Source organism: Rattus norvegicus, chromosome 8 (genome assembly GCF_036323735.1).
Source record: "Rattus norvegicus strain BN/NHsdMcwi chromosome 8, GRCr8, whole genome shotgun sequence".
Taxonomy (NCBI): Eukaryota; Metazoa; Chordata; class Mammalia; order Rodentia; family Muridae; genus Rattus; species Rattus norvegicus.
In genome coordinates this window covers 12,939,376-12,963,966 of record NC_086026.1, presented here as the reverse complement: position 1 = coordinate 12,963,966, position 24,591 = coordinate 12,939,376, and the positions used below count along the sequence as shown (strand labels likewise).

Here is a 24,591-nt window from a genome sequence, read left to right as displayed (position 1 = left end):
TTAGAGACAAGAATGTCTTTATTTAGGTATCAAATACTTTTGTACAAGGAATATCTCTTAGTTGGGTATGCTAGACATTATAGAATACCAGCATGTGGGAATCAGAGGTAGAAGAGATCAGAATCTACCGAACTGTAAGATCTTGTTGTAAACCCCAAAACCAAAGCAGCAATGTGTTTCCTCTTCGTATCTGTTCCTGAGTTCAGAGTCACTTTTACTTTGGGAAGAGCTCCTCTGTTGACCCTCCTCTCTCAAAAGGAGATGCCCAGGACCACAGTGAGAGTCATCCAGTGTACAGATGCCTTTCTTCAGTGACTCATCCACCATGAACATGGACTCTTAGCCTAATAACTGTGGTACTAAACTGTTTCAGTTCATAAAATATTGTATTATAAATTGTGAAAGTCTATGAAATAAAATTAATTTGTACTTAGTAGCTCTGTGTATCAGCACTTCTGGAAGGTAAATAAAACACAAGATCTAGATCTTCAGAAAAATATCTTCTTTAAGATCTCAGAATATGTATTTCCATTGACTTGGTAATGGGTTGCCAATATTTTTAGCAGTTGAACCAGGTACTAGAATCACGGGAGTCATCAACTCTTCTTATTCGGAGGCTAAATCTGCGTTGAACTGATTGGTGAAAGAAGTAGAAATTTTCTGGAAATAAAAAAAAAATTATTATGTAATACGGGAGATTTCCAGATTTTGACTCACTCCTGAGTGCTGCATGCTGTCATCAGTATGCATGTTTTTTTTACATCTGTTGTCTAAATAGCAATGCTATTACTTTTAATAAATAACAAAATGGAAAAATATATTTATACTCTTACCGCCTTTTTGGAAAACATCATCAACTTTATCGTCAATTCCAGGGAAATCTTCTGCTGTTAATCTAGGATAACCTGGATCCATGGACTGTGTATTTTCATCATACCTGGTCAAAAAGTAGTTAAACGTATCAGGACCTTTGACTAAACATGAAGATTGCTCAAGATATTTACAGAAAACACAAGAGCATGGATGGCATAAAATTTTTAGTTCTTGAAAGTAGAAAAGAATGAATTGGGTGAGGAAATATAGAATGTTGGATATATCAAAATATGCATCAGGTCCTTCTAAAAATCCAATGAACTACACAGATATTCTCTTAAGGTAAAATGTTTTGTGAATGGGAGATTTAGGCCAAAAAAGCTCAAGAAGTTGATTGCCCTTACTCCCCCACTGTTTCATAGCACAGAACAACACAACATGCTCATTGGATTCCCTGTATGAGCACCTTGCAATGCCTGTTGGTCCACCGACTAATGGATTCTCAATGGTTACAGACATTCTCATGGTTAAAAGCCAGTTTGACAATGTCATTTGAAATGTGTTTAAGGATCTTTCCGTATAGAGAGAACTGGAGCCCTAACATTCCTCATATTTTAGTCTTTACCTCCAGTACATGTTGTCAACGAAGAAGTATGTTTTTCCAGTCTCTTCCTCACAAACGGCAGCGTCAATGTGTGTCACACTGCTAGGGAAGCCAAAGAAGCTATGGATGTCTGTGGGGAATCCTCTCAGTACAGTATGCTCTCGAACAACCCAGACTTTATTGCCTGCCAATCAAAAGGCACAGATGAACCTCCTTGTCTACATTTCCATCTAAGCCTCACAAGCTAGAACAGTGTCCTAGCCACAGACTGCAACCGTGCCAGGAAGGGCTTGGTGTCTAATTCTCTGCTGAATGTTGATATCAAGATCCAAACTAAAAGCAATTGAATGAGTTTGACTTTTGTTTGTTTGATTGCTGTGTTTTTGAGACAAGAAACACTGCAACCTAGTTGGTTCTAGAATCCTCTGCATAACCAGGCCTGGCCTCCGATTTGCAGCAATCCTCCTGCTTTAACCTCTTCACTATTAGGATTAAAGGCATTAAAGCCTGGTTTATATGTGATTTTCCTTTTCTTTCCAGGCCATTCTAATCTGTAACATGCCTTGAAAATTATGCCCTGTTCCCCTCTGTCATTGCAGTTGAAGTTCCTTTCCAAAGCCAGACCCTCAAACAACTATGATTTCTAGTCCATTTCTGTAGTTTCAAATTTCAACAGCATCCTACAAGGTAGATGTGTAAATTTATGCAGATTCAAGACTGTCATACATAATGATATCAATGAAAAAGTTCTGGAATGACAGGCAGGGGAACATGTTACCACAGGAACATGTTACCGCTTTACTAGGAGAAATCAGTCAGCAGTGCCTGGTTTGCCCACCTGCTGATGGCTTTCCCTTCTCAAGAGGGTGCTTCACCTCACAAAGGGGGTCGAAGAAATTGCGTACACAAAATCTTTTGATATCATATTTTGTAGAGTTTGGTCATGACTCTCAATTTCATTTCTGAGCACTCCCAAGCATATGGAGGAAGTTTAAAGCACAGTATTGCTTGCAAGGTCTTGAACACGTCTAAAGAATTAGAACTCTAGTCATTTACGTCTTAAGAAAAATAATGCTGAATAAACAATATAACTTTTAACTAAGCTGATGGGCTCCCATGAACTTACTTGGAGAAGCTTGAAATACCCTTTTACCTCATTCTAAAACTGAATGAAAAATTAGTTTATAAAAACAAAGAGAAAGAATTAGAAACATTACCTTTGAAATAGCGGACTTGATCTATCATACTAACTTCATAAGCAGCATCAAGTTTACCTGGCAGATTTGGCCAGATAATACCTATCAAATTGAGCTCAGCTTCTGGCATGAACTTATTTACACGAATGTAGAACCTGATTCAAAAAGAAAAGAAAGTGGGTCAGTGGGTCTCCCAGCAATCTCCAGTCTCTTCTCACTGCAGTGCTCCTGTGAGCAAATGTCTACTGTCTCCCTGAAGACAGGTCAGGCATGATTTCTGCTTGACCTGCTTGTTTCTTGATGGAAATACTCATTCTGTGGCAAATTTTGAGACTGACAGTAACACATCACATGGGATCCCCACCATTTGGACACATAAATGGCATAACCAAACTCAAGAATATAAGGAGTAATATGTATTGTGAATAGGAGAGGCCTGGAGCAGAGTGGTGGAGTGGTGGCCTGGCACACGTGAAACTCTGCATTTAAGCCTCAGTCCTATCGACAGCCTTCAGTGAAGGTGATCATAAAGCAATGCTTTATTTCTGTTACTGGTGATTCTAGGATAATTTAATTTAACTGTTGTATTGGCCATGATTCACAACCAATTTTCACAAACCTTCCAAATATATGGTCAGCTTTAGTGAGCCATGAGGAGCAGGCTGTAGCATGTGACCAACATCCTGTATTTAGTATCCTGTATTTAGAGAATGTCATTATCTCTGCATCTGTGAGCATGCATGGATACTCCTGTGGGCATCCAAACCCAGGGAAGATTAAACTCATTATAGGGGGTATAATTTTCAAGATGTAATTTATGAGACTACCACAACAGGCCCGTCTATGCCACATCAAACCTCTGCACCCAGTCATATCTTCCACATCCTCACAAGAGGCTAGCCAGTAAGTCTCCCTTGAACCTCTCCAACCTCTCAGATCTAGCCTGGGTCTCACACCCAGCACCCCAGATTAGTCTACCTGAACCAAAAATTTAGACTTTTGCTACAATTCTACTTTGTTCCCACAGCCCACAGGCCCCATCAACACTACATCCAACTTTTCCACCAAACCAGACATGTTTTATACTCCATCCAGGCTTAGAGCAAGAGGCATAGGACATTACAGTTAAATTGCTAAATATACATATCAAAGAAAGTGTACCGAAACATGCAAGAGCAAAAGCATAAGGTAATTATGAAGGAATACACATTAATAATATATCTCCTAGTGGAAACTTTAAAAGCCATAATAGCCCACACCAATGTATTTTAAGTTCTAAATAAACTATTGTAGATAGTCTAGGTTAATACAGCAAGCAAAACTATCCACTTAAAGGAGAAAGGTTCCTTGGGTATTCTGAGCTTTTGGGCTAATATCCACTTATCAGTGAGTGCATACCATGTGTATTCTTTTGTGACTGAGTTGCCTCACTCAAGATGATATTTTCTAGTTCCATCCATTTGCCTAAGAATTTCATGTAGTCATTGTTTCTAATAGCTGAGTAGTATTCTATTATATAGATGTACTACATTTTCTTTATCCATTCCACTGTTGAAGGACATCTGGGTTATCTCCCACTTCTGGCTACTATAAATAAGGATGCTATGAACACAGTGGAGCATGTGTCCTTGTTATATGTTGGATGCATGCCCATGAATAATATAGCTGGGTCCTCAGGTGCAATTTTCTGAGAAACCTCCTGACTAATTTCCAGAGTGGTTGTACCAGCTTGCAATCCCACAAACTGTTCCTCTTTCTCCACATCCTTGCCAGCATCTGCTGTCACCTGAGTTTTGATCTTAGCCTTTCTGACTGGTATGAGGTAGAATCTCAGGGTTGTTTTGATTTGCAGTTCCCTGTGACTAAGGATGTTGAACATTTCTTTAGATGCTTCTCAGCCATTTGGTATTTCTCAGCTGAGAATTCTTTGTTTAGCTCTGTCCCCCATTTTTAATAGGGTTATTTGGGTCTCTGGAGTCTAACTTCTTGAGTTCTTTGTATATATTGGATATTAGCCCTCTATCAGATGTAAGATTGGTAAAGATCTTTTCCCAATATGTTGGTTGCCATTTTGTCCTATTGACAGTGTCCTTTGCCTTACAGAATCTTTGCAATTTTATGAGGTCCAATTTGTCAATTCTTGATCTTAGAGCATAAGCTATTGGTGTTCTATTCAGGAAATTTTCTCCTGTGCCCATGTGTTCGAAGCTTTTCCCCACTTTCTCTTCTATTAGTTTCAGTGTGTCTGGTTTTATGTGGAGGTCCTTGATCCACTTGAGCTTTGTAAAAGGAGATAAGAATGGATCGATTTGCATTCTTCTACATGCTGACCTCAAGTTGAACTAGCACCATTTGTTGAAAATGCTGTCTTTTTTCTACTGGCTGGTATTAGCTCCTTTGTCAAAGATCAACTGAGCATAGGTGTGTGGGTTCACTTCTGAGTCTTCAATTCTATTTCATTGATCTTTCTGCCTGTCTCTGTACCAATACCATGCAGTTTTTAATCACAATTGCTTTGTAATACAGCTTGAGGTCAGGGATGATGAGTCCCCCAGAGGTTCTTTTATTGTTAAGAATAGTTTTTGCTATCCTGCTTTTTCTGTTATTCCAAATGAATTTGCAAATTGTTCTTTCTAACTCTTTGAATGATTGAGTTGGAATTTTGTTGGGGATTGCCTTGAATATGTAGATTGCTTTCTACAGATTTTTGTTATTTTCACTATATTAATTCTGCCAATCCATGAGCATGGGAGATCTTCCCATCTTCTGAAGTCTTCTTCGATTTCTTTCTTCAGAGATTTGAAGTTCTTGTCATTCAGATCTTTCACTTTCTTGGTTAAAGTCACTCCAAGGTATTAATATTTTTTGTGATTATTTTGAAGGATGTTGTTTCCCTAATTTCTTTCTCAGCCTCCCAGCCTCTTTGAGTAGAGAAAGGCTAGTGATTTGTTTGTGTTAATTTTATATCCAGCCACTTTGCTGAAGTTGTTTATCAGGTTTAGGAGTTCTCTGGTGGATTTTTTGGGGTCACTATCATATCATCTGCAAATAGTGATATTTTGACTTCTTCTTTTTTAATTTGGATCCCTTTGACCTCCTTTTGTTGTCTAATTGCTGTGGTTAGGACTGACCTCAAGTACTATATTGAGTAGGTAAGGAGAAAGTTGGTAGCCTTGTCTAGTTCCTGATTTTTAGTGAGATTGTTTTAAGCCTCTCTCCATTTAGTTTAATGTTAGCTACTGGTTTACTGTATATGGCTTTTATTATGTTTAGGTATGGGCCTTGAATTCCTGTTCTTACCAGGACTTTTACCATGAAGGGGTGTTGAATTTTGTCAAATGCTTTCTCATCATCTAATGAAACAATCATGTGGTTTTGTTCTTTGAGTTTGTTTATATAGTGGATTACATTGATGGATTTCAGTATATTGAACCATCCTCCATCCCTAACACAGCAGGTCTGTCCAATTGATGAGCATTTGCAAATGAAAAATGAGTTATTTCCAAAGGAGTCCCTTTGGGGATACAAAGCAAGCTGAGCAATAAAAGGCCAACACAAAATGAACTCAATGGCAACTCTGACATTCTGTGGTTTACAGTGTTTGACAGGGAGTTTTATCTTTTAATCTTATAGGTCCTTAGCATATACATTATAATTTCTTGGTTTTGTGTGGTTAGGGGATTCTTATGTGTAGGTATGTGTGTGTGTCTGCATCTACATGAATATCTTGCAATTTTTCTTTGGCTCTTTTTCATCTATTTGTTTGTTTTATCCTATTTCAAATTGTTTGTATTATCCTTTTATTTTATTTTATTATAATTCTTTAGATGTCTTTTGGTTTTCTTTGGAGAGACTGATGGGGATGGATTCTAATGGGAGGGAAGAGGACAGAATCTCAGAGGAATTGGCAGAGGGGAGATTGTGATCAGAATACATTGGAAGAAAAAATTAGTTTTCAATAAAAGCAAAGAAGAAGCAGAAAAAAGGAAAATATTCCTTATTAACCTAAAAAAATTCTATCAAAAACCCAAATCTACAGGAAATAATATTTAAAGCTGAAGAGCTGAAAAGAGATGTTAGAAAAATATGAAGCCATAATTATTAAAATACATTATATCGTTGAGAACAGAAACAACCACACACAGCATGACCACAGTTCACACACACATACATACACATGCACACACAGACACACAGACACAGACACACAGACACACAGAGAGAGAGAGAGAGAGAGAGAGAGAGAGAGAGAGAGAGATTACACACCAATACTCCTGATGAATATATGCTTCAGAATGCAGAAAACCGAATACAGACATACATAAAAAAGTTATACACCCTAATCAATTTGACTTTGTCTCTGAAATGGAGAGTGGTTCAATACATGTAAGTCAATAAATTCAATAAAGCACATAAGTGGACTTAACAAAAATCACATGATCATCTGAATGGCCACACAAAAATGTTTGACAAAATTCAACATTCCCTCATGATAAATGTCCTAGAGTATGTAGGACAACAGGGAATACACCTAAATACAACAAAATGTATATATAACAAAGCCTATACATCATTATATATAGATGAAAGTTTGAAGTGGTCTCACTGAAGTTGGGACCAAAACCAGGAAGGTCCACCATCCCACCTACTCTTTTTCAACATCATGCTTATAGTACTCAGTTGAGCAATAAATCACGAGAAGGAAATTAAAAGGATGCAGAGAGGGAAGAAGTCAAACTCTCCCTATTTGTTGATGAGTTGATATTATACCTTAGAGATCCCTTAAAATTCAACCAGAAAACTTATAGAAACGTTAAACAAATTCAGAACATTGCAGGATACTGAATCAGCTCACACATATCAATAGCTTAGCTTTATATCAAAAGCAAACATACAGAGAAGGATACACTCCCATTCACAATAGTCTCAAAGAAAATAAAATGTCTAGGAATAAACCTAACCAAGGAAGTGAAGGACCTATAAAATGAAAACTTCAAACCTCTTTAGCTTCCACAAACTAGATGCAAGTCCTCATTGCTGAAGTTAATCCCTATCCAGCTCATTGAACATGAAAAAATCAAGATGGTGACTACTCTGAAGCCTTCATCCACAGTATCTTTGGTACAGGAAGGAATCTGTATGCTACCCAGAGAGAAATGTAATGCCAACCTAGCTACAAATCCTTTGAACTACAATGGTGTACTCCTGCTTGCAAGATATGCAGGTGCAATGATGACACAAAGGTGTGAGAGCAACCCAACAGTATCTGACTTAAGGCCTACTCTACCAGATTATACCCATACCCAGTGCTGCATGGTTGATCAAGAACCAAAGACTAGATAACACAAAGATCTAAAGTAAAACAAAAGTCTCTCTGTCTCTCTGTTTCTTTCTCTGTGTCTGTCTGTCTGTCTGTCTGTCTGTCTCTCTCTGTGTGTGTGTGTGTGTGTGTGTGTGTGTAGCAATCAATAAAATGAAGCTTCCTCCTGCAGCAAATGGAAACAAATGCAGAGACTCATAGCCAGACAATATGCTAAGAGTGAGAGACCTTAGAAAACTCAGCTGTAAATGGATGTTGCCATCAAATCCCTCTCTTCAGGGCTCAGGGAACCCTGTGGAAGAGGAGGCAGAAAGAGTACAGGAGCCAGAGAGGATGGAGAACTCCAAGAAAACAAGGCCCTCTAAGTCAGTATTTATGATTAATTTGTGATTTATGATCATATGATTAATCGTAAGAATTCTCAGAGACTGAGCAACATACACGAGGACTGTGTAGATTGGTATGAAGTTTTCTATGAATATACTCTAGCTCCCAGTTTAGTGTTAGTTTGTGTTTTCTGAGTGTCTCACATGACAGAGTCTCTGACTATTGTGTTTTCTCTTAGGCTCTTGTTTGCTTATGTGGTCCAACTCTGATGTTACTGTATTTTATTACTGTTCCTTAAAAGCCCATTGCTTCTAATAAGAGCTGGAAAGGGAGTGGATGTAGATGGGAGAGAATCTATGTCACTTCTATATATGTCACAGGATTAATAACCAAAACAAACAAAAATTCAAAACACCTACAAAACCCAAATGACGTATTAAAAACTGGGCTTGGGACCTGAACAGAAGAAGAAAAAGAAGAAAAGAGATGACTAAGAAATGTATCAAAAACATCCATTGTTTCTAGCAATTAGGCAAATTCAAGTCAAAATACCTTTAAGAGTTTATCACAACCCAATCAAAATGGCAATAATCAAGCAAACAAAGTACAATGAATGCTGCATGGGGGCTGGGAAAGGGAAGAAAAGGAACCTCATTCACTGTTGGTAGAACTACAAACCAGTTCAGTCACTATGAAAACCAGTGCGGACCCAGACATATCACTCTTTGGCATAGGCACCTAGATTCTTGCTCATCCATGTTCATTGCTGCTCTAGTCACAATAGCTAGAAAACGGAAGTAACCTAAATGTCCTTCAACAGATGAATGGGAAATGAAAGTGTGGCTGACATACACTATGAAATATTATTCAGCTGCAAAGAGAAGAAGGAAATTACGAACAATGCAGAGAAATGGATGGAACTAGAAAAGATCATATTGAGTGATGTAACCCAGAAAGACAAACAGCACATGTTCTAAGTTGTTGGAGGCTCCTAGCCCAAAATAGTTAGATTGAAGACATACCCTGGAGTAACTACAGTAATTAGGAAAGTAAAAGGGGCCGTCACCAGAGTAGGAAGGTTGGAAGCAATAGAGAGGAGAATGGTATGGCACAAGTGATTTATTCAGAAAAAAGGGAAAGGGGTAGCTCTAACTAGGAAGGGGGATCGAGATAAAAACAGAAGGAGGGAGGAGATATCTGAAAAAGAAGTCATACTACTAGCTATCTTCCTAAGAAAAATCCTATAGTACACAAAATAAATATAAATAAATATACATAAATAAATAAATATAAATAGGCATGTATAGTTTTAAGTAAGATTTTTCCATCTGGGCTAACAATAATCTCTCCAAGAGCCAAAGACCACCCAACAAAACCCCAACATTGTGCATGAGAAGCCCTCTTCAGAGTTCTTGCTCAGAGTTGTCCAAGAGACTCCTAAAACATTATGGACTATAGCTGATGTCCTTGGTTGCTCTCTAGAGATGGAAGATAACTGCCCCATTGTTAAAGACATCATAGACCTCAGGCACAAGGCCAAGAGATTCTTGAGCTGAAATTAACCTGAAAGCCTTCTTCCTAAGGATTAGCTATCGCGATATTAGAAGGTGGCATGCAAGCTTCCAAAGAAGTGAGGCAAGCAACACTCCTACCCATGTATGGCAACTATGAACTTCCCCAACCACCAGCCTGGTACCCTAAGGCTGGTACCCTAAGGCTGCAGTGGTGGCATGCATTCCTTGAAGGTAACCAACAACTCTCTAATTGTACTTCAGACATGCTAATAAGAGATAACCAGAGCCTGTGGTGTGGTGGATCTTGACCACTGGACTAAACTAGCATTGTCCTTAAGTACATTCAAAATATTTGTTGTTATATCCACAAATAAATGTAGTCTTCACTCCTCAACAAGGAAACTTCTCTCTACAGCAGGCATAAAACTCTACAGAAAACCACAACAGATCCAAATGTAGGGTTGTAGAGCTCAGTCTCAGTAGATATCTAAAAAGCACTCCCATATTCAAGGCCTAGGGATCACTGAGGCACTGGAGAGAGTATAAGGGCTAGAAGACCAGGAAGTTTGCTGGGAGATTGTGTGTCCTTGAAATGCCAGCTGCTACACCTGTAAAGCCTCACCAACATGACTACATAAACATAGCTGAACAAGAGCAATGACAGATTGCCACAGTACACTGGTGAGGCCCACAAGGTCAGCCCTACACATAAACTAAAGGCAACTAAGAGATTCTGTGAGCATGTGAGATAGCCTTTTCCAGGGAAAAGCACACCAATTGGTTAACTAATATCAAATGGTCAGCCCTAAAAATGTACATACAAATAACAGGGTAGAGTGAGCTTATATTTAGGGATTTGCATGTGCATATGCATAGATGCATATAAAAACAATGATAAAAATCCATGCATTTGAAAGAGAGCAAGGAGGGGTGTACGGAAGGGGTTGGAGAGAGGAAAGGATTGGAGAAATGATGTAGTGACATTATAATCCCAAATATTATAGATAATATGTCTGTATAATCTATGATGTAGTGACATTATAATCCCAAATATTATAAATAACATGTCTGTATAATCTATGAACATATTGCTCTACTTCAAATCATCTATGGGCATTTATAATGCTGTTTATTTTGTTATCATAAAATATTATTTTGGGGCACTTAAGCAGCAGGTCCCCTGTGCTCCAGACACCGCCAGAACCTGAAGGGACTGGATCAACAGTTCTCTGCACCCAAATCCCGTGGGAGGGAGAGCTAAACCTTCAGAGGGGCAGACACGCCTGGGAAACCAGAAGAGACTGCACTCTGCACACATCTCTGACGCCAGAGGAAAACACCAAACGCCATCTGGGACCTCGGTGCACGGGGGGCTCACGGAAAGGGCGGCGCAGATCTTCCTGGCTGCTGCCCTAGTGGAGAGCTCATAAGCAACACCCCACGAGCAAACTTGAAACTCGAGACCACAGGTAAGACCAACTTTTCTGCTCCAAACGACCTGACTGGTGGTCTCAGGACACACAAAGGCAAAATTCCTCTAAGACCAGACACTTCCGGTTTCTAGCTGGATTCCAAACTTCGCTGAGCCCTGCCTGCAGCTCACTGCTCCTGAACCCCATGGGAGAGAGAGCTCACCTCCCGGACAGGTGGGCACTCCTGAGACTGCAGAGCTGGAGAGACCACCAACACTGCCCAACCCTGCCCACATCCCTGGCCCAAGAGGAAACTGTATACGGCCTCTGGGAAACGGTAGATAGGTGCACTGGAGCTGCAGACCCCCTGCGCCTGAGACACCCCCAGAACCTAAAAGGACTGGATTAACAGCTCTCTGCACCCAAATCCCTTGGGAGGGAGAGCTAAACCTTTAGAGAGGCAGACAAGCCTGGGAAGCCAGAAGAGACTACACTTGGCCCACATTTCTGACTCACAGGAACACATAGGAACTCTTCAGGCCCACAGGAACAGCTGAAGACCTGTAGACAGGAAAAACTACACGCCCGAAAGCAGAACACTCTGTTCCCATAACTGGCTGAAAGAAAACAGGAAAACAGGTCTACAACACTCCTGTCACACAGGCTTATCGGACAGTCTAGCCACTATCAGAAATAGCAGAACAAAGTAACACTAGAGATAATCTGATGGCGAGGGACAAGCACAGGAACCCAAGCAACAGAAACCAAGACTACATGGCATCATCGGAGCCCAATTCTCCCACCAAAGCAAACACTGAATATCCAAACACACCAGAAAAGCAAGATCTAGATTTAAAATCATATTTGATCATGATGCTGGAGGACTTCAAGAAAGACATGAAGAACTCCCTTAGAGAAACGCAGGAAAACAGAAATTAACAAGTAGAAGCCTATAGAGAGGAATCACAAAAATCCCTGAAAGAATTCCAGGAAAACATAAATAAACAAGTAGAAGCCTACAGAGAGGAATCACAAAAATCCCTGAAAGAATTCCAGGAAAACACAATCAAACAGTTGAAGGAATTAAAAATGGAAATAGAAGCAATCAAGAAAGAACACATGGAAACAACCCTGGATATAGAAAACCAAAGGAAGAGACAAGGAGCCGTAGATACAAGCATCACCAACAGAATACAAGAGATGGAAGAGAGAATCTCAGGAGCAGAAGATTCCATAGAAATCATTGACTCAACTGTCAAAGATAATGTAAAGCAGAAAAAGCTACTGGTCCAAAACATACAGGAAATCCAGGACTCAATGAGAAGATCAAACCTAAGGATAATAGGTATAGAAGAGAGTGAAGACCCCCAGCTCAAAGGACCAGTAAATATCTTCAACAAAATCATAGAAGAAAACTTCCCTAACCTAAAGAAAGAGATATCCATAAGCATACAAGAAGCCTACAGAACTCCAAATAGATTGGACCAGAAAAGAAACTCCTCCTGTCACATAATAGTCAAAACACCAAACGCACAAAATAAAGAAAGAATATTAAAAGCAGTAAGGGAAAAGGGTCAAGTAACATATAAAGGCAGACCTATCAGAATCACACCAGACTTTTCGTCAGAGACTATGAAAGCCAGAAGATCCTGGACAGATGTCATACAGACCCTAAGAGAACACAAATGCCAGCCCAGGTTACTGTATCCTGCAAAACTCAATTAACATAGATGGAGAAATGTAAATAAGAAATACTCAAGTTAATAAAGATTAAAAAAAAAAGAAAGAAAAGGAATTCTCAAGGCAGTAACCCAGGCTAGCTGCCAGAATATCAACCTTGAATATCTTAAAAGATTTTATGTATTCATTTTATTTTATGTGTATGAGTGTTTTGTCTACATGAATGTTTGTGCACCATTTGCTTATCCAACAGCCACAGAGGTTATGAGCCATGAAGCTCGTTCTGGAGTCCAAATCCAGGTCCTCTGTGGGAGCAATAAGTGCTTTTAACTGCTTAGCTGTCTCTCCAGCTCCTTGCTCTACCTTTCATGTGCTGTGTTTACAGCTGGTTCCTATCATGAAACTTTATTTGATGCTTCAGATCCAACCCAGTCCTTTGTGCATTGCCTAACTACTAAACTGCATTCCCAGCTCTTGAGATTTCCTTTAAGGCTATGTTTCCAAACTTCCTGTCACACAGGATCCAACCTTATCTTCCATTCTCATTGGTAGTAAAGAAGATCCTAGAAAGCACTTGGACCAACATCTGAACGTGGATGTGGATGCGGCCACAACATAGCTGAGAATAGAAGCTGGAGGGACCCGGGGCTGTGGATTTCCTATGCCATGCTCCCTTTTCCGTGGGAGCATCAGTTATGTTATTATGTTTCCTGTCCATTAGGAAATTACTGTGCTGTGGACGCAAGTGTGGTCCTTCTGTGGAAGGGGACCAGCAGGCTTTCAGGTCCATACACTGAGGGAATTTTACTGCCCTCCTCTGAGGAGGGATGCACAGCATCCTGGCTGCCCTTCTCTGCCTGGGGGAAGGAGCTATGGACTCAGAACGCTTCCAGGAATGGCTTCTTCCCTGCTCTTCCCTGAGACTCTAAAGACTGAGAGAACCTTCAGGAGCAGAGCCAAGCTGATAAAGCACTTAGAGGAACATATACATAATACATACATATATACATATATACATACATACATACATACATACATACATACATACACACATATTGTTGGGAAAATGTATCTTTTTTTCACCATTGCTTTAATGAAATTTTAAAAACTTATCTGTACTAATTGAAAACAAAGAAACAAAAACAGACATTAGTTTTTCATAAATAACTAATTTCCATACTTGATAAAAATATTAAACCATTATTTTGCCTTCCCACAAATATAATACAAAAAAATTCCAAAATAATGTCAAAAAGTTAAGGATTTTGGGACTAACATAACCACATAAAATTGCTGTTGTACCTGACTCCCAGGCACAAAACCAAACCAAACCAAATGTCTCTTCAAGATACTTTGGGTTCCCTTTTGCCAGTCACAATCTATAGATTCAAGCTGATTGTCCACAAATAAACTATTGTGCCTCTGAGTTGTGAGTGCTGGATCTGGCATGACAGCGATGATCCTTACTGGGCACTACACAAGTATGCAAGCCATGCACAGCACCGAATGCCCTGGACTCCAGCTACAGACTCCACATGGGCCTCAACTGGCTGAGTAATAAATTCACCTGCACCAACCCATACCAAAAGTCACTAAATCCTCTCTCTCAAAACACCACAAGACATACATACTATACATAGCTTGAATTAATATTCTCTAAAAATGATTTACCACAGACAGGCATTATCCTGGATGAAATAAATCCTGCACTTGTCACCAGGCTATCAGAAGGCTCTGAGAGTCTGAAACAGGTTAGTGACATTGTCCCAGCCCTTCACCCTTCTTTAATGTCTCATTAGGTTTTCTCTCTGAGCTTTCCTCCCCAAGCCAGGCTGTTTCTTTCCTGGGATCACCTGATCGGACTTTGGAGACAAGAAAGGGCACAGAGAGGCAGCAGGCAATTCTTAGCCACTGTACCGCACACCTGCCTAGATTCACGATGTGCTTAGTCTTGTTTGCCAGTGTTAGAAAGCACTCACTCAAAGCTCCCCCCCCCACACACACACACATCGCTCCTTGGTCTTTCTGTACAGCTTCCTTAGCAGGGGTAGCAGTTCATTAAAATATACAACTGTGCTTCCTAACTCTGGGGTTCCCATTCTATGCTCTCCGGTGCAGGTCATGGATGCTGTTGTTAAGGTTCAGTGTATGATCCATGATGTTTTCTCCTGGCAGCCGGTATCAAGATTAGTGCTGCCCTGGCCCAGGAGGGAGCAGCCTAATAAATACCAACTTAGAACCAGTGCCATCAGCACATTATTTAAGCTTGTACATGTGCACAAATGAAGTACACACAAGGCATGTACACAGACAGACAGACAGACAGACAGACACACACACACACACACACACACACACAGGCCTTGGTCACTGGTAACAATCACAGGAAATTATGACAAAAGGATCGCGAGAATAAAACAATAAAGCACCAAGAAAGATGATTTTCATCCAACTTTGACAGCTTCAAAATGCGAGGAGGGAAATAATATAAAGTTAAATTAAAAGAAAAAATAAAAGCAAACCTTCCTAATGTCTGGCCATTGGAGTCATTGAGGCCCGGTTTCTTTAGACTATCTAAATCCTCACCCTCTAATCTGTGAAGCTTCCTGATGCTTACAGAGGTGAGTGGGTGTGGCCAAAGGCGTGGCCCTGGACCTGAAACCACTCCCCAGTCCTCTCAGCTCCACCAAGCTGGCAGTGCAGAGTTTGCTGAGCTACCCCAAGGCTTTTCGTTTCATTTCTTGTAATCCTTACAGATATGCAAAGCAGAGGAAACCTTGTTCTCTCCCCCGTGGGCTGGCTAGAAAAAGTTGGCTTCAGGGAAGCAGGTGTGCTTTCTTTGTCTTGCAAGGGTGTGGGAAAGGAAAGGGGGAACACCGAGAACAGAAGACAAGAAGCTCCAGGCATTCTCCACGTAGTCCCCCGCTGTGGCATCACATCCATTTCAACTGCCCTATCTCCAAAGGGTATTAGTCGCTTTTTTTTTTTTAGAGCTTTGGCCTGTTGCTTAGATGGAAAAAAAAATCATCTGCTTTATCCCACAACTTTTAGATAGACTGTACATCTTTTCTAGATTCTGCCACAATTTTCAATTTTCTTTGTAAGGAGGGAACAACCCAAGCTATGCACAGCTGGTTGGGGTGTGTGTGCCGCAGATCTGGGAAGACTATGCTAAACAGGCAAGAGGTCAAGGTGATAAGAAAAGGACATTTGAAAAACAGAAATGGGGTTGAGCCAAGGAGAGTATTGAGGTTCCTGGAAGGGGCTTCAGAATAAGTAGAATAAGACATTCACAGAGTTCTGCAGCCAGGTGTACAGGATCTTGTGGAAGCCACTGAAATTTTAATTCTGACTCAAATGAACAAGGGCACAGCATTTTACAAATGTGAACACTCTCTGAGCACTTAAATTCCCAATGCTAACTACTCATTTCTCCATGCAGAACTTGGGACATAAAGCTGACTCAGGCTTAACTCCCCCTACCCCAACGCACCCCCTAGTTGCTACAAATGAAAATCTGGATGCCTAGACTCCAGCTGTTTTTGTAGGGAAGCTTTGTGAAGTTTTGGCCATTAAAGCTCCCTCAATTCAGTCCCCACCCTGCCTTGGTCACTGGTACTTGCTGACTGATGCCCTGCCATTTTTTCCCAAGTAATGACTCTTAGTGAATGAATAGTCCAACAGATTAGGAAGGCAAACAGACTCTTCTGATGGCAGAGAAGCTATGTGAGGGGCTGTTCATCACTGTTCAGGCTCTCTCCAAGGAGGAGGAAAAGAAACCAGGTCTCTCCTGCACGAGCTTTACACTGTCCCCATACTACAAAGCTAAAGTGTGGAAAACAAATGTCCCTGAACTCGCAAGTCTAAAGGCAGATAGTCCCCAAAGCAGTTATACCATGCTCCAGTAGTCTGAAAACAAACTAAATTCCGAACTTAAGCTTTGTAATATGGGAAAGTGAATCTTGAAAGGACTTCTCCTTGTAAAGTACCATCAATTCACAGGTTAACACACCTAAAAGAAGTCCACATTGGGGGCCAGGAGACTAATATATATATGTCACCCATGAGCTCTATGTGCCCAGAAGAACTCTCTTTTTTCCCCTGCCCCAATTTACAGATCCATAAAGTGATATTATCTTTTCAGGTTTTCCCTATAATGAGGGTATCTCTGAACCAGTTGACCTAATGCATGCAGAAAACCAGTGATTATAAGTTTAAAAATGAAGAAAAAGAGGTGTGTGTGTGTGTGTGTGTGTGTGAGAGAGAGAGAGAGAGAGAGAGAGAGAGAGAGAGAGAGAGAGAGAGAAATGTAAGCAATTGCTACATTGTACCTTGTAGTGTAAGGCTAACACAGGAGCCATATTGGTGGCCTACAATACTGAATGAAGAGCCCATGAAACAACAAAGGTCTTACCTGCCTTTAAAGAACATCACCTCTCCCCTAAACGTAGTTATAGCGTCGAAGGTTAGATCACCATCACATGGATGTGGTGTTGTTGCACCTGTTGGCTGGATGGGATTTGGGGAAGGCCCTGAAGAAGAGTAGAGAGCTAGAGTTAGATTTCATGGTTCTGAAAGGCCACCTGGAGGATGAAAATGCCTTCACTATGCAGCTAAGCCTGGTTCACGTACCATATAAAGCCTGGATGCGATTAATATCCTCCTGGTTTAGCACAAAGTCTTCAGTGTACCATGTGTAGCTGGGGAACATTAGTGCTCCTACATCTCTAGAATGAGTGAGTCCAAGGGAGTGGCCCAGTTCATGAGCCGTAACATAGAACAAATTGAAATCTGGAAAGACAAAGAGAGCCAACTAAGTATTAAAAATGGTTTTGAGGCATTTTAAGGAAATAATCTTCCAGGGTGAATGTTCACATCTTCTTAGTCACCTTTCGAACTACACATATGCATATACAGTGTTTTCCTGATGGTGGAAGTCTGCATTTATAATAAAGAAGCACAGCCACACCTACACTCTAGGATTACATTGTACAATAGAACTCTCACTGACTTAAGCTCCAGCTCAGATGATCCGTGCTAACCCTGAGCTGGGACAAGTTCCTTCTCAGAGGAGCAATGAACTCTGCTAACACTTCATACTTCTCATTTACAGAGCTGATGAATATACAGTGCTGTGAAATTTGCAAAGTACAACAACGTGTTCCAAAAAACACTTTTTCATTCAGTTTTCCAAGTTTAAATACAAATTTGTTAAGTTTCATTGTATCATTCCTGTAAGGAAAATTCTGGGTCCGTAAGTAGGACATTGACATTCAGCATTTTCTTTCTTCTGAAAATAAAAGTTGTTGTATGTTTTTATTTACTGTATCTGTGTTTGTTCATGTGAGCATGTGCACAATGCACATATAAGCATGTATGTATGGCCACATGTATGCATGTAAGCACAACGTGTACATGGGGTGACTGTGTAGAAGAAGGCAGACAACAGCTTAAAGGACTCCATTTCCTTCCACCAAATGGGTTCTGAGAACCAAAATGAGGATTTCAGATGTGGTATCTCACCATCCCTCTGAATCTTTCTTTCTTATTTATTTTTTATTCTTCTCTCATATAATGTATCTTGACTGTATGGCAGCCTTTCTGCCCTTCACTCCTTCCACCCATTGCTTGACTTCCTGTCTCTCCCATACCTTTTCTGTTTCCCTTTAGAAAAGAGCAGGCTTCCCATTGATATCACAGCACAACAAGATGCCCTAAGACTAGGCACAAACCCAGGTCATGGCTTGATGAGGAAACCCAGTAGAATCAAAAGGTTCCTGAGCACAGGCAGAAGTCAGAGACACCCACAGTCCCACTGGTAGGAGCCCCATGAACATCTCAAGCTAAAGAACCTTGTCGCTTATGCCGAGGGCCTAGCGCAGATAAGAGAAGTTTTAGAGTGACCCGTTTGCCACCAGGAAGATGATATACCATCAGAAAACACTCCTGACACATGTTTTTCAATGTACTCCTGATTCTCTGAGTGGTGATAGACTGTCTGCTTCCATAAATGCATTTTGTCCATTCAATAAACCAGCACTGCCATGAACTAGGAAGGGCCAGGTGAACTGCAGGAAGTGAAATCAGTGAACTTACTGTCACTGTTGTCGGTCCACGTCTCATCCAGATCATAATGAACATCGCCCCCCAAACGTGGGCCTGGTGGGAATGTGTGAGCAAGTCCATATTCAGGTCCATCAAATGGGTTATTGTCACTATGGTCTGCAAGAAACGAAAATTCCACAAAAAGCTCATTTAGTTTTCACGCTAGTTAGCTCAGAGTTTTGTTGAGCAGTCAAGGTACTTCCCCCCAGTGTGATATTATATTCCTCCTCAGCTCCAGAAAAATCAATAATGTTCTTCAACAAGGAAGTCTTCCTGCAAATCAGAGAAGATTGAAAGGCAAGGGGAGGTTGAAGAGTTTACCTCCTCTGTAGAAGGCGAACACAATATCACCTTCCTCCTCAAAAACCCTTTCGAATGTTAGTGGTGTCACATCACTCCAGACTTTAAAGGCTCTCTCGATGGCGTTTTCTATAACTTCTTTTGGCAAATATGGTGTGTAGTTTAAAATGCTAAGAAAAAATAAGATGTAGATAGAGTGGACCTTGTTTTCTTCTGTTCCAGTGAGTTAGATTTGCCCCAATTTTGATGACCCATCTAGTTACCTGTAAGTCAGATGTGTTTTGGTCCAACGAGGATTGTTGTGAGTAATGGCATATGGGGCCACATCAGGCACCCCACACCTAGGTTTCCTCATAGCACTCAGGGTTTCAGAATTTGAATTTCCTGTCACTTTCAGCCCAAATAACTGCTGCATTTGCCTCAGCTTTTCAGCCATCACCTCCTTGGCATCCACGTTTTTAGCTTGGACGTCTTCACCCAAGTTGTAGTAGTTTTCCAGGTATTTCTGAGAAAATATAACATGAATGAACCACTATGGGGCTGGAGAGATGGTTCAGCAGTTAAGCAGCTGGCAGAGATCACAGACTCAGGTGATCTGAAGATCCTGTGGTGGATGTACATGTGGCACACACATTCATAAACATAGGAATAGAAAAATATTCAAAGTTACTGAAACACTCAAAGGAGAAATGGTTTTCACGGTTTAAAAAATGACTTCCTGACATTTTAGCCAAAATAGAGAATTACTTTTCAAGCTTTGATTAGGCTTTCCCTCCCTCGTTACCCTAATTATTTTAGAGCAGAGTTCTCCCAGCATTAACTACTGAAAAGTGTGAAGTTTGTGCTAGAACAAGATTTGTAGGAGAGGTTCGCACTCTGTTGCAAATCCACATTTATAGAGGGAGTTGTTGCCCCTCCTCGTTTGGGTCCCCACTCCCCCATCCAGAAAGAGGTATCTAGATGTGGCTATATACATTTTTGAGAAGGTTACATTTCTGGCAAACACCATTTCTCTTAGCCACCAATCCATCCATACATGCCATCATGCTATAGTAGAAGGATGCAAACTGAAGACCACATGTGTCATGTAGTATTCATTTACCCAGACTGTTTCCACATTCTGCCGGGCTCCGTCCTGAAACACGGGGAAACTGTATGAGCTGGTAGCCAAGAGAAGCAACAGCAAAGGAAGGCTAAGCATGCTGAAGCTTCTCTCTGCGCAAGATCACCAGTGGCCTTCTTCCTGCCTGCTCCAACATCCTGTCCAAGAACCTCCACCTTTATATAGAGATTTCTACTTCTACAAAACCAGAGGCTACGTGACTCATGGTTGACAACATCCTCTTCAGTAGCAGGGAAGAAATCAGACACTTTGACCCTAGCACATGATTTAGGTTGGTTTGGTGCAGCAATCCCAGGTTAATATCCGCAGCACATGTGTGAAACGCATGGCCTTCAGAAACTAAACTTGTTTTCTCTGATTCATGTCCATTTTATTTGAAAAAGGTTCTGGCCTATTAAATCCATAGATGCAGCATAGTTCAAGGGTGTGTGTTATCTATATTTGTCTGTGTTTGTGGTATGTATGTAGTGTGTGTATGTTTGTGTGTGTGTGAGTGTGCGGTGTGTTTGAATGTGTGTATTGGTGTGTGTGTGTGTGTGTGTGTGTGTGTGAGTGCGGTGTGTTTGAATGTGTGTATTGGTGTGTGTGTGTATATTTGATCTAATGTATGTTCACAAGTAAAGCATGTGTCTGTGTTCGTACCTGAAGACAGAAGACAGTAGTTTTGGTTAGTCTTCTTCAGTAGTTACCCGTTTTAGCTTTGGAAAGGGTCTCCCATTGTTCTGAGTTCACCCAGCAGGTCACACATCCACAGGGCTGGGATTACAAGCACATACTATCACATCTCACTGTTTCACATGAGTTCTGGGATCAAACTCAACCTCCTCTTCCCTTGCACAGCCAGCCCTTCTCCAGTTGCACCATCGCTACAGTTCTCTGTGGCCCTTATTCTAAGCAGGTTTTACTACGCAGTTTTCCAGCTATCTGTATACACCTTGCTCCCAGGACAGAGGATGGGATCACTGACCCCAAGGGACAGCCAATGTTCACTGCCCACACTTCTGGAAATCTAGGTGATGCAGTATTACCGGGTTTCCAAGGTCTCCTTCTGCCTTTCAAGAACTATGGTCACAAGATTTTAACAGTACCATGGCCTTTCTTTATCTTTATCTAGGCTTAGACTATGAGAACCTGGCCAAGAAGAATTCTCATCCAAGTTGGGAGAGGAAATATGAAGATATACTTAGACCCTCCTTATTAGCATCACAGGACAAAAAGGCTCCATCTCTGAAATCTGTCTAATGTAGCAGGTAAAACAGGCTCGCAAGAGACCAAGTGTGATTCTAGGATCATTGCTCACTAGAAGTAGGCTACATGTGTTAATACCACACACACACACACACGCACGCACGCACGCACGCACGCACGCGCACACACACACTCACATACACACAGGCAGATATCCACACACATTCATGAATGCGCTTATATGTTCATTTATTCAGTAGGTCTCTCAGAGCCTCTCTTGTATAGCAATTACATGGATTACTTTGTACTGAAACGTGCATTCGAGCACTCATGTTTCACACTGGTGCTGACTCATGGCATGCATCTGCATCCCTATTAGTAAGACAAGACAGTCTGTCTCTAGGCTGGTCTACTTCTACCCCTTCTCTCCTGAAAGGGGCTCAACACTATACTGCACTGAGCAGCACTGGACTCCTCCCCGAGGTCATTTCCCCATGGTGTCACTCCCATCTCTGCCATGGTACTGAGGTCTGTGTTCCCAGGGCTATTTCCATTTGTGGATGTCTGTTGTCATGGAGAAGCCAACAATAACTTATTCATAAACAATGCTTTGATAGATTTGGACTGTTGGATTGATTTTAAAGCTCTCATTTCCTCTCTTCATCTAACCACATCTTTCTCATGTAAGAGGAGTAATACACGAGTCAATCAGCATAGGAGGAAACTGGGAGAAGAGCTCCCAAAAACAAACCCTCTCTTCATGGTGGAGGGTAGGTAGGCATGTGAAGGCTTCAGTGGGGTGACTTTGAAAGATCCCCATTTGGTATTAGTGCAGCCATTTCTTAAGAATGAGAATCTTTTAAGCTAGCCCTTGCTTAGCCCCTAGACATTAGACAATAGACCAGAAAGTTCAGAAAGCACATTCCTACCCACTTTCTAGGAAGCTGCCCGACCATAAGAATGGATGGTATAGATCATACTTACTGCAGGGCAATTACAAGGCAGGAAACATCTCCGGGAAGCTGACTGACCACTGTAGATTGTGCCCCAGGACGAGAAAACATATATCAAGTCAAACGTCCTTGGTACTGAAATGGCTGCGTTGATATGGTTGTGGCCTTGTCCCAGGAACTCCAGGATGAGAAACGTCTGTCTAGTTAGTTTTCCTTGGCACTGACATAGCTGAGCTAATGAAACTGTGTAATCTTAAATGACTATTTAAGCTGTACTTTTCTGTGTTCGAGGCTCTTCACATCCCTCCTGCATGAGAACCATGTTGAGCACCAATGCATTGGTTTCCCAAAGTAAACCTCTTGTTTTTACATCAAGACTGAGTCCTACCTGTTTGTGGGGTGGTGGGTGTCCTCAGGATTGGAGCGAGAGTCTCCTCAATCTGAGGGTCTTTCAACCTCAGCTTAGGCAAGGAACACAGTGAAAACATTGCCACCGGAGCAGGCAGGGTCAGTTAAAGGTGGATAGCACCTAGAATGCTTTTGTTACTTTATTTTGTATTTAAAATAATGTTATTTTCATAGAATATATTCTGAATGTAGGTTGTTCCCCCTCATACTCTCCCCACCTTACCACCCTTCCTTCTAACTCCACACTTTCTTTATGTCTCTTAAGAAAACAGACAAGCAAAAAGACAAACAATGAGAAGAGAAAATGAACAAACAGAAAAAAAACAAGCATCACACACACCACACACACACACACACACACACACACACACACACACACACACACATATCACATCACATTACAAAAACATATAATCAGAAACCAAAAGACCAATAATATTATAAAAAGGGGCCAAAGTAATATGAGACCCTCAAAAAATTTCTAAAAATATCATTAAATTTGTCTTGTAATGGTTGTCTACAGATGAGCATTGGGCCCACCTTTAAGTGTGATTCGTATATCTAGTGTGGCTCCCTTGGAAAAACTACTTTTCCCTTGTGAGCAATTAGCAACTAATTTCCCTTGTGGGTCTTTTCTTAGTGAGTAATATGTCTTGTGTCTACTTTTCCATCTCAGCACTGGGACCCCATCTGATTTGGACCTGTGCAGGCACTGTGTATTCTATTACAGTCTCGATGAGTTCCTACTGCGTCTGTTCTGTGTGTCCAGAAGGCATTGTTTCCTTGATGTCATCCATCCTCTCTGGTTCACAGTCCTCTTCTGCATCCTCTTCCACATGCGTAGTTCCTTGATCCCTAAGGGGAGGGATTTGATGGAGACCTCTCAGTTAGATCTAAGTGTCTAAAAGTCCTCACTCTCTGCACATTGTTCCTCCATGGTATTCTGTATTAGTTCCCATCTCCTGAACAAGAACTACTCTGTTGATGACTGAGACACTGATCTATGGATATAGCAGAATGTCATTAGGTGTCATTTTATTACCATGTTCCTTTAGCAGAATAGTAGTGTTTGGTTCAACCCTATGTCCATTGTCTGTCTAATCTCAAGTGCTTGGCCAATTGAAGTATCAGGCATGAGTTTCCTCTCATGGAGTGAACATTAAATCCAATCAGATTGTGGTTGGTTACTCCCATGATACTTGTGTCACTATTACACCAGCATGTCATGCAGACAGGTCACCATTGTAGATCAAAGGGTTTGGAGCTGAGTTAGTGTTTAACTTTATACTTTGATTGTGTGCTCAGTACCTTCTAGTACCATGAACACTAGTCAATAGGAGTCAAGGCCTTAGGAAAGAATCAGTTGAACTGTTCTGTGGTCAGTGAATTATTTAGATGTTGTCTTCAGCAACAGGGTCTTCACCTCAGTTTTTAGATAGCAACCAATAACATTGGTCATACCCTGAGTTGTTTTGGAACTTCTACTGGGCCCTGTCGTAGTTAGTGTTTCGTTGCTGTGAAGGAACTTCATGGCCAAGGCAATTCTTATAAAGGCAAACATTTAATTGGGGTTGGATTATAGTTTCAGAGGTTTAGTCCATTATCACCATTGTGGGAAGCATGATAACATGCAGCCAGACATGGTGCT

The 24,591-nt window shown here is 41.0% G+C and overlaps 1 protein-coding gene across 1 annotated transcript; it reads right to left on the bottom strand.

Moving 5' to 3' along the window:
• Mmp1 (matrix metallopeptidase 1) lies at positions 1-20,514 on the bottom strand. The gene is made up of 10 exons (NM_001134530.1): positions 20,374-20,514; positions 19,535-19,776; positions 19,293-19,441; positions 18,963-19,088; positions 17,499-17,657; positions 17,281-17,398; positions 2,635-2,768; positions 1,439-1,601; positions 834-937; positions 1-660 (listed from the first exon to the last, which is right to left on the bottom strand). The coding sequence occupies exons 1-10, from the start codon at positions 20,470-20,472 to the stop codon at positions 560-562; spliced, it is 1,395 nt and encodes a 464-aa protein (NP_001128002.1). The 5' UTR covers positions 20,473-20,514; the 3' UTR covers positions 1-559.
• Positions 20,515-24,591: the final 4,077 nt, after the last annotated feature.